Below are 13298 nucleotides of genomic sequence, written 5' to 3'. Positions count from 1 at the left end.
ATTGTGCATGATTTGCGCCTTTTTTTGCAAAGCGAAAAAAAAAAAAAAAAAGCCCCCCCCCCCCAAAAAAAATCGGGGAGAGTGTGGGGAAGCTCGAAGAGGAGAGAGAAACAAGCTCTCGGCCACTTTGCAACATTCCTATAGCCAAAAAAATCACTGAAGGAAGTTTCTTTTTTGTTTTGGTTTTTTTTTTTTTTTTTTTTGCTGCCCGTGTTGATCTCTCTCCGTTATTGTTATTTGCAGCCAGTTTATTTTTGAGCCCACCCAACCCCCCCCTCCCCACTTAAACCTCCCTGAAAAGTCAAAGCAGAGAGACAGTGAATATTTTTGGGGGCACATTTTTATTATTATTATTTGCAACTGCGAAGATCTCTTTTCCCCCTTCCGCACCAGCTTCTTTTTTTTTTTTTTCTTTTCCTTCTTCCCCCCCTTTTTTTTTTCCTTCCCCCTGCGCTGATGCCGAAGGGGGTGTTTTTGATGTGGTTGCTTTGGTGGTGATCGTCGCTGACTTTCCAAAGAGGGTGTTTTCGCCGCTGCTGCTGCTGCTGCTGCTGCTTCTCTCCGCGTTGTGTGTGTGCGCGCGTGCTTTTTTTTTGGTTGCTGCATCGACGCTGGGAAGATGCTTCTGGATGCTGGACCGCAGTATCCCGCCATAGGAGTCACTACCTTCGGATCCTCTCGCCACCACTCCACGGCCGATGTCACGGACAGAGAAGTGGGGCTGGGGATCAACCCCTTCGCCGACGGCATGGGCGCCTTCAAAATCAACCCCAGCACCCACGAGCTGGCCTCGGCCGGCCAGACCGCCTTCACCTCGCAGGCGCCCGGCTACGCGGCGGCGGCCCTGGGCCACCACCACCACCCGACCCATGTCAGCTCCTACTCCAGCGCCGCCTTCAACTCCACCCGGGACTTTCTGTTCCGCAACCGCGGCTTCGGGGAGGCGGCGGCCGCCAGCGCCCAGCACAGCCTCTTCGCCTCCGCCGCCGGCAGCTTCGCCGGACCCCACGGACACACCGATGCCGCGGGACATATACTTTTCCCGGGGCTGCACGACCAAGCCACCAGCCACGCTTCGCCTAACGTGGTGAACGGGCAGATGCGCCTGGGCTTCTCCGGAGACATGTACGGCAGACCCGACCAGTACGGCCAGGTCACCAGCCCCCGCTCCGAGCACTACGCCTCGACCCAGCTGCACGGCTACGGCCACATGAACATGAACATGGCAGCCCACCACGGGGCAGGGGCCTTCTTTCGTTACATGAGGCAGCCCATCAAACAGGAACTCATCTGTAAGTGGATTGAGCCCGAGCAATTGTCAAACCCCAAAAAGTCCTGCAACAAAACTTTCAGCACGATGCACGAGCTGGTGACTCATGTCACGGTGGAGCACGTTGGAGGACCCGAGCAGTCCAATCACATATGTTTCTGGGAAGAGTGTCCAAGAGAAGGGAAACCTTTCAAGGCCAAATATAAACTTGTAAATCACATCAGAGTCCACACAGGTGAAAAACCTTTCCCCTGCCCTTTCCCAGGCTGTGGCAAAGTGTTTGCCAGATCAGAGAATCTCAAAATACACAAAAGAACTCATACAGGTACGGTAACCTTCTCTGTAGCTTTTCTCTCTGCGAGTGGAAGCGCCGAGGGCCGGAGCGGGGCGCAGGGACGGGCCGGAGGGACCGGGGGGGGGGGGTGTCGGGACGCTGCTTGGCTGAGGATCGGGCTGCGGGGAGAGGAGGGTGTGTGTGTATGATCCAGGGCCACCGATTTTTTTTCCGGAGAGGCAGGTTCGGAGCTCCGCTGCAAAACAGGCTCGGTCACAGCCGCGCCAGCAGCAGCAACAAAAAGAAAATTCTGCCTGCCGAGGCAGAGAAGGAGAAAGGCAGGGTTTGCTGCTGGGATTGGTAGGGCGGGGGTGGGGGGGTGGGGGGGGCTCTGGGGGGGGGCGGATATCGCAGCAACCTGTCCTGTTCAAATTTATAGGTTTTAATTAATTGTTGTTGGGCAGTTTTCACTGTGGCACGATGAGAGATTGTGCTAAATATTGCAAGCGGCTCATCCGTCTCCCCTCTGCAATTCAGGGCTTGGTAAATATTTAATTCCGAGGAGCGTTTTTTAAATAAACCGAGCCCGGCGCGTTGGTGTGTTATTGTTGTGCGGAGAGCAGGCGCCGGGATCCCTGAGAACTTTTCCCCACCGCGGGAAGTGGCAGTGCAGCAGCCCCTGACTGGGAGAGCTCTCTCTCCCGGCTCCCACCCCCGAGCGCCCAAAGCCGGAGCCGCTTTCCCGAGTGCTTTCGCAGAGGTTTTGTGGGGGCTGCCCTCACATCGCGTTCCCGGGCCGGATAATTTTCGATATTGCCAGAAAATACGGGAGAAGGGGGCTGGGGGGTGGGGTGGTGTGTGGGAGCGTAAAATATCACGAGAATGAGCTATAAAAACGGAAACTAGACACTGAGGATCGTGTGTAAATACCACCACGCCTGCTCTCTCCTCGCTTGGAGCGTTGCAAAGAGGGAGAGGTGCCCGGGGCTGGAGCTGCAAATGAAACTCGCCCCTCCAAAGAAAAAAAAAAAAAAAAGTTATTTACGCTCCCCACCCACCCCCCCCCCCCCGTCGCTGAGGTAGGGGTCGGAGGTGCGGAAAGGGCAGAGAAGGGAAGCAAGGTTTTGGGGATTTGAGCCTTGTTGAAGTTAGAAAGTTGCAAGTGTTTGAAATGGAGCCCTGGGCTTCCGTCCGGCGGGGCGATGGGGACAATGAGCGATCCGGCCGGCCCTGCTTAATCAGATCCGTTTTCCCCCCCTCCTTCCCTCTGCAATAGGTGAAAAACCATTTAAGTGTGAATTCGAGGGCTGTGACAGGCGCTTTGCAAACAGCAGCGACCGCAAAAAGCACATGCATGTGCACACTTCCGACAAGCCCTATCTCTGCAAAATGTGTGACAAGTCCTACACGCACCCCAGCTCCCTCAGAAAGCACATGAAGGTAAATGGAGGGCGCCTGGCGGTGCGGGGGGCTCGGACGCCGCCTCGGGCCTGGCCGGGGGAAGGGGCTGCGGGGACGGCGGGCAGGAGCCGCGGGGCGGCGGTGCCCGCGGGCGGAGCGCGGAGCGCGGCCCGGGGCCGGCCGGTGGCGGGGCTCCGCGCTGCCGCGGCCCGGTCCCGGGCCCGCAGCCCGCCCCGGGCCCGCCGGGCCTCGCCGGCCCCCGCCCGGCGGCGCTCAGCCCCGGCCCCTCGGGCAGGGCCTTTTGTGGGTGCGTTTTACCGGGGCAGGCGGGGGACGGGGGGGGGGATAGTGCGGGGAGGCAGCCGGTGCGGCTCTGCCCGGCCTTCCCCTCCGGGCAGGGGCCGGGACGGGGACCGGGACCGAGGGGGGGCGGGGGCGGCTCCGGGGCTGGGGCCGGCGGGGAGCCCCCGGGGGGACGCCCGAGCCCGGGGCTCGGCGCTGGGTCGCGTTGTCTGGCGCATCCCCAGCCGAAGGCGACCGCCGCCAGGGCCTCCGTCCTCCGCCGCTCTCTATTTCTGCCCGGGTTTTCTCTTGCAGGTCCATGAATCATCCTCGCAGGGGTCCCAGCCTTCTCCCGCCGCCAGCTCAGGCTACGAGTCCTCCACCCCTCCAACCATCGTGTCTCCATCCACAGAAAACCAGACCGCCAGCTCCTTATCCCCTTCCTCCTCCGCAGTCCACCACACGTCCAGCCACAGCACGCTTACATCAAATTTTAACGAATGGTACGTCTAAAACGCTAAAACAAAACAACAAAAAAACACAAACCGAAACAAAACAAAAAAAAGCCCCAAGCGAGCAAACAAATACCCTATTTAAAGACTCCAAAAATAATGAACACTTTGAAATCAGAATTTAAATGAGCAAACAAAAATAAAATGCTGCCAGTAGACCCAGGACTGAGTAAAATGAAGACTTCATTTTTTATTTTTTTCTCCATTTTTCCCCCCTCTTTTTGTTTTTAATTTTTCCTTTTTCCTTTTTTTCCCTTTCTTTCCTTTTCTTTTTTCTTTTTCTCCCCCCCCCCCCCCCTTTTTTTTCTTTCTTTTTTTTTTTTTTCTTTCCTGTTCTGCTCTGCTCTGTTCCAAGGCTTGGTAGGCGAAGGGGTTAGTAGAATGCATAAGAAGACAAGGTTACCAGGGCAAATGCCAACTGTGTAGGGCTTTACTGGAAACCACTGATTAGAGATCTCCAACTGCATGTCTGCTCGGGCAGCGGCCTTCCCCCCCATCCCCTCTTGTAAATACAGAATTATTAGCTTCAAAAACAAAACAACAAAAAAATGTACTGTTTGATTTTGTAAATAGTTATATCGCAAGTTGAATAAGGGGATATGTGGATTTGTGGTCTTTGCATATATGTGGGGGGAGGGGCGGGCGGGCGGGAGCGGCGGCGGGGGGGGCGGCGGTGGTGGGGGGGCAGAGGGAAGAGGTAGAAATTCAACTATTTGTACTGAATGGCAAGAATGTTCTAGTAAATGTGTACCAAAATGTGAATTACTTTGTATTATTACAGTCTAAACGTCGATCTAACAGAATATTATTGGTATTAATGTGCTTTTTTGTATAAAGTGCAACATTTCGTCCCAAAGTCCAGTCTAAGTAGTGCAGTAAAATGTTGTTACACGTCCTGTCAAGAAATTCGTATAGTGAAAGCCTGGATCTGCGTGTCAAACTGTTACATTTGTTTATGTAAAGTGATATTAAAAAAGAAAAAAAAAAAGATATAAACTATATCTGTCCGTTGCTTTTGGCAAATACAAGAACATAATGTATATAAATCCTAATTTCCATATTTATCCGCATGTAAAGGTCCGGTTATACATGTTACAAGATATTCAATATTTATGGCTAGAAGAATTGGTATGTAAAATTTAGTTTACAGAACTGTTTGGTAACATTTCGTACCTTATTAAAGATTCTTAAATCCCATGAATTGTGGTAGGAATTCTTATTCGCTAAGTCAACCTGCTGCAACTCCAACTAGCTTTAGGATATTAGAATAAAACTGTCCCAGTTTTTCACTGCTTTCCATTATGTCATCACTAAAGCAGCGAAGGTGATATAAATGTGATAAATGAAAGGATCCCTGCTGGCATTACTATAGTGTGTAATTAGTATTTATATCAAAATTTATGAAACAAATTTTCGGCCGCAGTATAATTTAAATGACCTTTGCAGACATAGAATAACAACCATAAAAATAACAGAAATAGATTGCATAGGCTACATAAATATTAATGTGGGGAATTGTTACACGAGAAGTGCTGCACTCCACTCCAACACTGCCCATGAATCTGCATAGACTGGGTCCCTAAATTAAATTAATTCGGATAACATATATTAGGAGATTTAAAACAGAGGAGATTTCGGTTGCTATTTTAATTTAAGGCATTTATGACCATAACTAATTCTCAGGCAGTGGATTCATGACTTTCCTTGGGCCTTTTACTCCAAGAAGTACTGCACTGTTTCACGAAGGCCGTTGTTGTTGTTGTTGTGTATATTTTTTGGCTTGGTTTTGTTTTTTTTTTTTTTCTTTTTCTTTCCACCCCTTCCTTCTTTTTTTTTTTTTCTTTCTCCTGATATTCCTTAAAACGTGACGTTAATTTAAATCAATTACTTCTTATGTTATGTTATTATTATTACTATAATTTTGCCAGTGTTAATAGCTTTCTAAAAAAATAAATCTAGGGGATAAGAATTATTTTATGTAATTTGATTATCTTTCTATCTCTTTTATTTATTTCTCATTTACTTAAGAAATTCGTTCCATTGGCTGGCGTTGATACAGTAAATTTGTAAATGAGAAGACAATATAAAAAATCTAAATTACTTGTGCTTAATGACTGTAGCAGAACGCCTTTTCTCTAAATCAGATTGTCTTCCTTGCAGTTTAGTTTGATAGATTTGCAAGCTGTACTGCTTCCACTAACTTAGCTACGGTTGTTGGAACTGTTGGGCTTTGTTCCTGGTTGTAGCTTGCATGATCGCCCCATTAAGCAGACAACATATCAACAGACAACACAAATCATGAGGTTGGCTAAAGCTGCGAGGGCTTGTGATATGTCATAGAGTGAATTGCACAAACTGACCTTCCAGTAGACCAAGATGACACTTTAACAGCTTCTTTAAAGAAATATTATGTGTACAGCGAGTCAATAGCCATATTAACCGCTCGGGGGGGGGAGGGGGTGCCGGGGGAAGCCGCTCTCTGCTCATATCCATGCGGGCTCTGCGTGGCTCTGGCTGTAACCCACCCAGAGCGCAGCCCGCCTATCTCACAACAAAACCCCGCAAGTATTTTTCTTTGTCCGTAACATTTGGGGATCTCCCTCGGAGATTTTTCACCTCCCCAAAGCATAGATCCCCCCTCCCCCTTCCCCCCGAAAAAAAAAAAAAAAAAAAAGAAAAGTTTGCCTTGCTCAGATGAAGCCCCACTCCCGCCAGCTCGGCATCGTCTTCTGCTCCCTGCAGCACCCGTGGGAAGGCTTCGCTTTAACTTTACTTTCTACAAAATGTTATTATTATAAGGCTAATATCAGTTTTCAATGAAAAGAGCGCCACCTTGCAGGGTTTGGCGAGATAGAAAAAGTTGGAGCCCGGTGGGACCAAGGCAGAAAGTGTTGGTACTTGAGGAAATGTAATCCACCGGGCAAAAGAGCCGGGGAAAAAAATGTTTCGTGCGCCGAAAATGTTACTTTCCGCCCATCTTTCAGCTTAACTGCCCCGCCGGCTTGACCAGGCAGAGGTTTTAAAAAAATAACCTGAGCGTAGCTAAAAAAAAAAAAAATTAAAAAAATCGTAGAGATAGTCCGCGCCGTCCCACTGTAAAATAAACCCGGAGAAACGTGGTGGAGGTGATATATTTTAAAGATGCGTATTGCAAGTTTCTTTGAACTTGTGTGAAGTCCCTAGTGGTCGCTTAACACAGATCTGTTACTTGTGTGTATTGGAGCACTTGGTTAATGAGTATTCTTTTAAACTTTTGGTCTGAGGTTTGTTTGAGCGTCCTACAGCAGAAAGAATGATTTTAGTGTCGTCGTTGCTGCTGCTGCTGCTGTTGTTTTTTTAATCTGGGGGATGTGTGTGTGGGGGGGAACGGTGCAATCCTGGTTGATCGCCATCCCATATATGTTCTGAATTAGCGACGATCACTGGGGCTGGAATTGCTGATGCTGAATTCAAGTCCACGCCATGCTTGTGCTGTGCGCTTGGCTCTGGAGAGGGGAGCAGTGCTTCGAAATCCCCGGCAGAGAGAGGGGTATTTTTGTAGGCAGAGAGGTTGTGAGGCGTCTCTCGGCTGTTTCTGCGCTGTTTCAGTCGCCAAAGCCAACTTTCCCCTCGCAAGGCGCCCTTTGTGGATTTACTCCCGAAGCCTTGCGGGGAGAAAGACGCTCCCCAGCTCTCCAGCCTCGACGGGGGCCATGACTCCCTTCCTCATCTCTCCCTCTCGAGATGCTGTCGGGGTACTTTTCCCGCGTGGGATATTAGGTTTCGAAGTCGGCGAGGGGCTGCCTGCGCGGGGTCGCGCCGAGCCCCACGGCAGGCCGTGTGCCGGCAGCCCCCGCGCCCCTCCGCGCTGCAGCCAAAACGCCGGGCCCCGCCGTCCGCAGGCTCCCCCCGCGCCCGCGGAGGCTCCCGCCGCCGAGGTCCCCCTTTGGGGGATACCCACAGCAGCACGGCGGTGCTGGCGGGAGGCTGCGGGAGGCTGTGTGGGGTGGGTGCGTGTGCGTGGGGGGGGTGTCTGTGGGTGCTGTCCCCTCTCGGGCGATGCGCCCGCGGGGCGCGCAGAGCAGCGCAGAGCCCCGGCCGTGCTTGCGCTGTTTGCAGGCAGAAAGTTAAACGCCAAACAATAATCGGGCGCTTCCATTTCCCCCTGGAAAGCCTCGCCTTTCAGGTCGCTTTAATGGTTTGTGAGTGATCGCTTGATTTTTTTAAAAGGCGAGTCCGGCATTCGTAAGACAAAGTTAGCTTCTTTAAAGCAGACACCGCTTGAAATGGGGACACACGCTCCGCGCTGGCCTCGACTGCTTGTCGCCCTTGTTTTAGCCGTTAGAAAGTGGCAGTCCCGGGACCGGTGCACGTAACGTCGGGACTTTTATTTACTGCTTTTCTGGCCACGCTGGTAAACGGCTCCGACTTTGTAAGTTTTCCCACGTCCAGAGCGCTTGCTCCTTTCGGAGCAACTTCCCGAGGCAGCAAGCGGCGAGCCCGGCGGCGAGCCCGGTGCCGGCGGGCGCGCAGGGAGCCCCGCGGCGCGCCCGGGACGGCGGCAGCCCCGGCGCGGAGCCGGAGCCCCGCTTGCCGAGCCCACTTCCAGCAGGCAGGAGTTGGGGGGGGGGGGAAAGATTCCCCTCTGGAAAAGGGCTGCCGAGACAGGACAGAGTATTTCAAGTGACCTGGTGCGGGAAGAGCCGTTGCGCGATTTACCGCGGGAGCGCAGAGGGAAGAGAATTTGTGGGCGATCGCACCGTTCACGTTATGTACTATCGTTATAAAATGCACATACGCACATACGCACTCCGTTCACCCCCGCACCGCGTCCGTGTACCCGCACACGGGTGGGAAGCGCCCGCGCACACGTGCGCGCTGTGCACCTCGAAACAAGGGACAGAGCCCCGCGGCGCAGCGTGGCGTTTCCGCGGGAAATCAGCACCTTTTCCTCAAAACGTGGCCGTTCTCTCCCGAGCGGGGGTCTGCTGCCGGGGAGGCCCGGCCGGGGCCCGGCGCGGCCGCGCAGCCCGGCCCGCGGAGCGGCTCCGCCGCCGCCGTCCTCCGCGCCTGGCCGCGGGCCGCCACCGCAGGCGCGGGGGATCCCGCGGTGGGGACGTGCGCGGTCTGTTTTGTGCGTACGATCCACAGGACACGCGGTCATCCCTGCAGATACACGCACGCTCCCCGGGCTCACCGTTCGCGTTACCGGTTTTGTTACAAATATATACGTATCTGTAAATACATACACATCTCTCTATCTATATTTGTACGTAAAGAAAGAGTGGTGTTTCTAGAAAGACACATTTTCATGTGTTTACGTGGAGGTGTATTTTTGAAGGCTCACGTAACCTCTGTTATTTAATGCCAACGCCTGTGTACAATGGGTCGCGTTTGTAACCAAATGGGTGTATTTTCCAAATTCGCCCGGAGAGATTAATAATCGAGGTTCCTATTTTGAACCAGGCGCAGGACAGATTTCCTCAACTTGCTGAACGTACTAAGGTGGGTTCCGTTTCACCGCAGAGAGGCTGTGTTTCAGGGCGCGTTGTATATTAAAAATGGCCAAGGATTTAATTTTATATCAAATTATTTTTTTCGCCGCTAAACTCTATGGGTCAGATTCGGTTCATCTTCGATAACAAGAAACACGATCCTGTGAAGCGAAGGGGCTATTTTTATCATGCAGCTGGAAGCTGTCATCAATTCGTAACATTTATTTCGGCTTTAGAACGATAGTATAAAATAGCATGAAGTTTCCAGATGACGCCCGTACTGCAGACAGGATTTTTCAAGTATAATAAATCAAATTAATTACCTTTTAGATATATACGATCATACTACCTCTCTATGAAAGTGCTATTTAAAAAAAAAAAAAAATCACCACGCTCCTTGTGTGCGTCTGTGATTGTGCGTGTGTTTACATCGCGGGACGCAAACACAGGCTCAGCCGTCTGGGGGTAGCCGGGGCCGGGCAGCGCGCAGGATCGGCCGCCCACGCTCCAGCCCACGTCCACACGTGCCCTCCACCCAGGCGTGGGCAAGGCTTGGCTTTGCAAAATAAGAAAAAAAAAAAAAAAAAAAAAGAAAAAAGAAAAGAAACAAACCCGGAAAGTTGTGTGTGTTGGTACGGGGCAGGACTTTAGGATCTTTTGGGATCTTTCTCACTTCCAAAAATCCCGTGAAGAACACGGCTAAAGGCTGAAGAAAAAAAAATAAAAAAAAAAAAAGAAAGAAGGGAGAAAAACAACCCCAAACCCCACACATCAGCGACCCCCCCCGCCGGGACGCGTGTTTCGCGTTTGATACTGCCTTTTTCGGGGGAAGGCCGGCGGGGGGTGACGGGCCGGTGGGGGGCTGCCCGCCCGGGGACGGTGCCTGAACACCGCGGCCCTGCGCGGGGGCGGTGCGGGTGCGGGCGCTCTCCCGGGCTCGCGCGCGCGCTTTTCCCCCCGCGCGCGTTCGCGCCCGCCCGCCCGCCGCGCGCCCCGCCGGCAACCCCCCCCCCCCCCCCCCCCGGCGGCGCATGCGCGCCCCGCCGCCGCCGCCCCGGCTCCACGTGCTATTGAATATTGATGACTCGCCCCGCGGAAGGCAGCGGCGCGCGACTCCGCGCCCGCGCAGGGATGCGCCGCCGCCTCCGCCGCACGTGCTGCCCGCCCTCCCCGCGGCCCGTCCCGTTCCGTCCCGTCCCGTCTGGGGCTGCTCCCGCCGCACCGTCCCCCCGCGCCCGTCGGTGCGGCCGGGAAGGCGCTGTCCCCCTTCCCCGGCATGAGGGGGTGCGGGGCGGGGGGGGGGGGGGGCGCAGAGGCCACCTCCTTAATTTAACGGGCGCTTTAGCGAATCGCCGGCTGCCTCCGCGCAGCCACTCTCAGCCCCCGCGTCCGCCCGCCGCGAGGCTCTTCGTGGGCTCCCGTGGGGAAACGCGAGCGGCGCGGTTGCCAGAAAAGTACAGTCTCGGGGGAAGGGAGAAAGGTTCTTGTAATGGATTCCTTTCTGCCTCGCGCCTCTTAGTAAAACCTCATTATACTGTATGGCCCGTCATATTTTATTGCCGATATATCGACATCGCACGATAGATCCGAGGAGCAAACGCGCGGGCTTGGCATTTATTCCGTTTGCTTGCTGAGTTGTTTTTTTTTTTTTTTTTTTTTAAACAAATAGTAATAATTCCCAGCACTCATTGTTCAGCGGCACAAAGTGATTTTAAAGCCTTTTGTACGATGGCAAAATTACATCCCGTGTTATCAGAAATGTGCTTCTCAATCTTGCTAATGAGGTGGGTTTTTCTTTCCCCCCAGAGCCCGGTAGGGAGCGGGCAGGACGGAGGCAGAAGCCCTCGGAGCCCGCCCGGGGCTCCCGGGGCGCACCTGGGCGCTTTGCCCCGGCGCGGGCACGGCCGCGGCCGCGCAGCCCGGCTCCGGCCCCTCCGAAGTTCCCGGAAGGGCCTTTCCGTGTGGAGCCAGGCCGGCTGGAAATCCCCCAGCCACGATTCCCCTCTCCGCAGCCCCTCTCCCCTTCTCCCCCTCCCGCCACAGCCCACCCCCCGCCACCGGCTCCGCTCTCCTCCTCGCCCGGCGCCGCAGGGGAACGCGCACCCATCGGTGTGTGCGCAGGGGCCGGGCCGGTGGCCGCCCCTCCGACCAACACCTTGAGTGCCTGTGCCCCCCTCCCCGCCCGGCTGGGGCTCCCTGAGCGCCTCAGCCAACTACAAGAGGCGACAATAAAGCCGATGCCCATCATGTCGCCTGTTCACTTCAGGAAGGGCAGACCCTGACCTCAGTTCCCCAAGTTGGAAGCTTGTTTGGGGCTCGCACTGTGGGCACCATTTACGCCAACCTTTACACAGATGCGTATGAAGGTATATATATGTATTTCCCCCCCTCCCAGCAGGTTATATCTTTCTTCCGTTCCTCCCCTTAGCCGAAGGGGAAGCGCCCCGGTATTTGCAGGGGGCGCGGAGGGCGTTCAGGGGGACAGTGGCACCCGGGCACACACCTGAGCCACATGCCCCCGCCTTCGCATGGGAACCGCTCGCAGCATTTTAACTTCCAAGAAAACTGTTGATCTCCTCCAAGTGTGAGGCTGTACCTTTGCGTTTAGTGCTCATGGCTGCGTCGCTTCCTCCTTCCCACCAGCCCTTCCTTCCCCCCCCCCCCCCCCTAGTCTCCCCCCTCCGTGTTCGTCCCTGCGCTGTATTTCCAGAGCCCCCCGGGTCCCCCCGGCCGGGCTGGGGCGGGCACAGGGCGCGGGCTCCTGCCCCGGGACGGGACAGCAGCGTTTGCTGCGGGGCAGGGGAGGGGGATGTGCCCCTCACTTGTTAGCCAACTGGACCAGGATGGGCTATATTATTATTCCTATTATTATTGTTATATTCAATTTAAAATTATCCCTTTGTAACTTGCAAAGCGCCTGTAAATTTACCTTAAACCTGGCTTCTTTGCTAGCCAATGGTGTCAGGGGCCGGCTAGCCTGTCCCTCCAGAGCATTAACCCTTGTCGCTAGCTGGAGTGAGTGAGAAGCTGAGGTTTGGCCCTGAGGAGCTGTGTCTGTAGATCTGGCACAGCTTTGCTCCCTTAACTCCTGGATCTTTGTTTTGGTGGCGACCAGGGAGAGCAGGGAGCGCTGTGCTCGCATTTCCCTCTGGCTTTTACACACACACACACACACGCACACACACACACACAAATCCCCCTTTCCAACTTTCTGCCTTTTGCGCTTCCCTTCCAGTTTTTTTTTTTTTTTTTTTTTTTTTTTTCACTTCTCAGACCTACTGGCAGCATTTGCCGAGCTCTAGATCCCCGCCGTGGTAAGTGATGCTTTTCTCCATTGCAAAACTCGCTCAGCTCTCGGCTCGCTGTCCCAGGGATGGGTGTAGAAGTTGTATTTGTTTGGAACAGAATTGCCCAACCCCAGTGGTTTCACGTCAAGCAGCACAGAGTAAAACTATTGTCGTGTATTAACTCTGAATGGGAGCAAACAGACCAAATAATCATTGCTGGCTCAGACAGTAGCATGGCACTAATGTCATTCTTTTTAAGTTTGCAAAGCAACTTTTTTTTTTTTTTTTTTTTTTGGTTCGTATGGGGAGAGCGAGTCTGTGTTTTGGGTCTGATCTTTATATTTACATTACACACCAGACCATAACAAGCTATACAAAGAATGCAGCTGCCATATGTGCTTTGTGAACATACAATTATGATTGGGGGGTTCACGCATTCAACCTAAGTGTTGCAGACACACTGATACCACTCCGCAAGGTTCGTGCAGTACCTGAAAACTCACTCCATATTTGGGGGGAGGGGTTGGCGAGACGTTGCGTTTTTAAAACCTCTATATTTAAAAAAAAAAAAATCAACTACAGTAAATGCCTCCCGGACATTTATTTTTAATGTACAGTCTGCAGCTCTGACTGGATCAAATTCACGATTATTCAGATGAGGTTGAATTTGAATAACTTGCTGGTTTCTCTCCCCCGCCCTCCCCCATCACCCTCCCCCTCCTTTTTTTTTTTTTTTTGGTTTTGTTTTGTTTTAAAAATTAAGAAAATGAAGAGAACCGCTGAGTCCGGCTGGCCTTT

At 53.1% G+C, this 13298-nt stretch overlaps 1 protein-coding gene across 1 annotated transcript; it reads left to right on the top strand.

The window, feature by feature from the left end:
- The first annotated feature begins 484 nt into the window (after nucleotides 1–484).
- LOC309674781 (zinc finger protein ZIC 1) lies at nucleotides 485–4070 on the top strand. Its single transcript, XM_082486928.1, has 3 exons — nucleotides 485–1595; nucleotides 2821–2984; nucleotides 3543–4070. The coding sequence occupies exons 1-3, from the start codon at nucleotides 620–622 to the stop codon at nucleotides 3738–3740; spliced, it is 1338 nt and encodes a 445-aa protein (XP_082343054.1). The 5' UTR covers nucleotides 485–619; the 3' UTR covers nucleotides 3741–4070.
- The last annotated feature ends 9228 nt before the right edge of the window (nucleotides 4071–13298 follow it).

The sequence above is a fragment of the Vanellus vanellus genome, assembly GCF_965231255.1.
Source record: "Vanellus vanellus genome assembly, chromosome: 8".
In the NCBI taxonomy this organism is placed as follows: domain Eukaryota; kingdom Metazoa; phylum Chordata; class Aves; order Charadriiformes; family Charadriidae; genus Vanellus; species Vanellus vanellus.
The sequence above is the reverse complement of the archived record's forward strand: the minus strand, read 5'-3'. Positions and strand labels throughout refer to the sequence as shown.

Coding starts and splice junctions, on each gene's coding strand:
- LOC309674781 (XM_082486928.1), top strand. CDS start 620: ATGCTTCTGGATGCTGGACCGCAGTATCCCGCCATAGGAGTCACTACC. Junction 1,596..2,820: donor ACACAAAAGAACTCATACAG/GTACGGTAACCT, acceptor CCTCTGCAATAG/GTGAAAAACCATTTAAGTGT. Junction 2,985..3,542: donor CCCTCAGAAAGCACATGAAG/GTAAATGGAGGG, acceptor TTTCTCTTGCAG/GTCCATGAATCATCCTCGCA.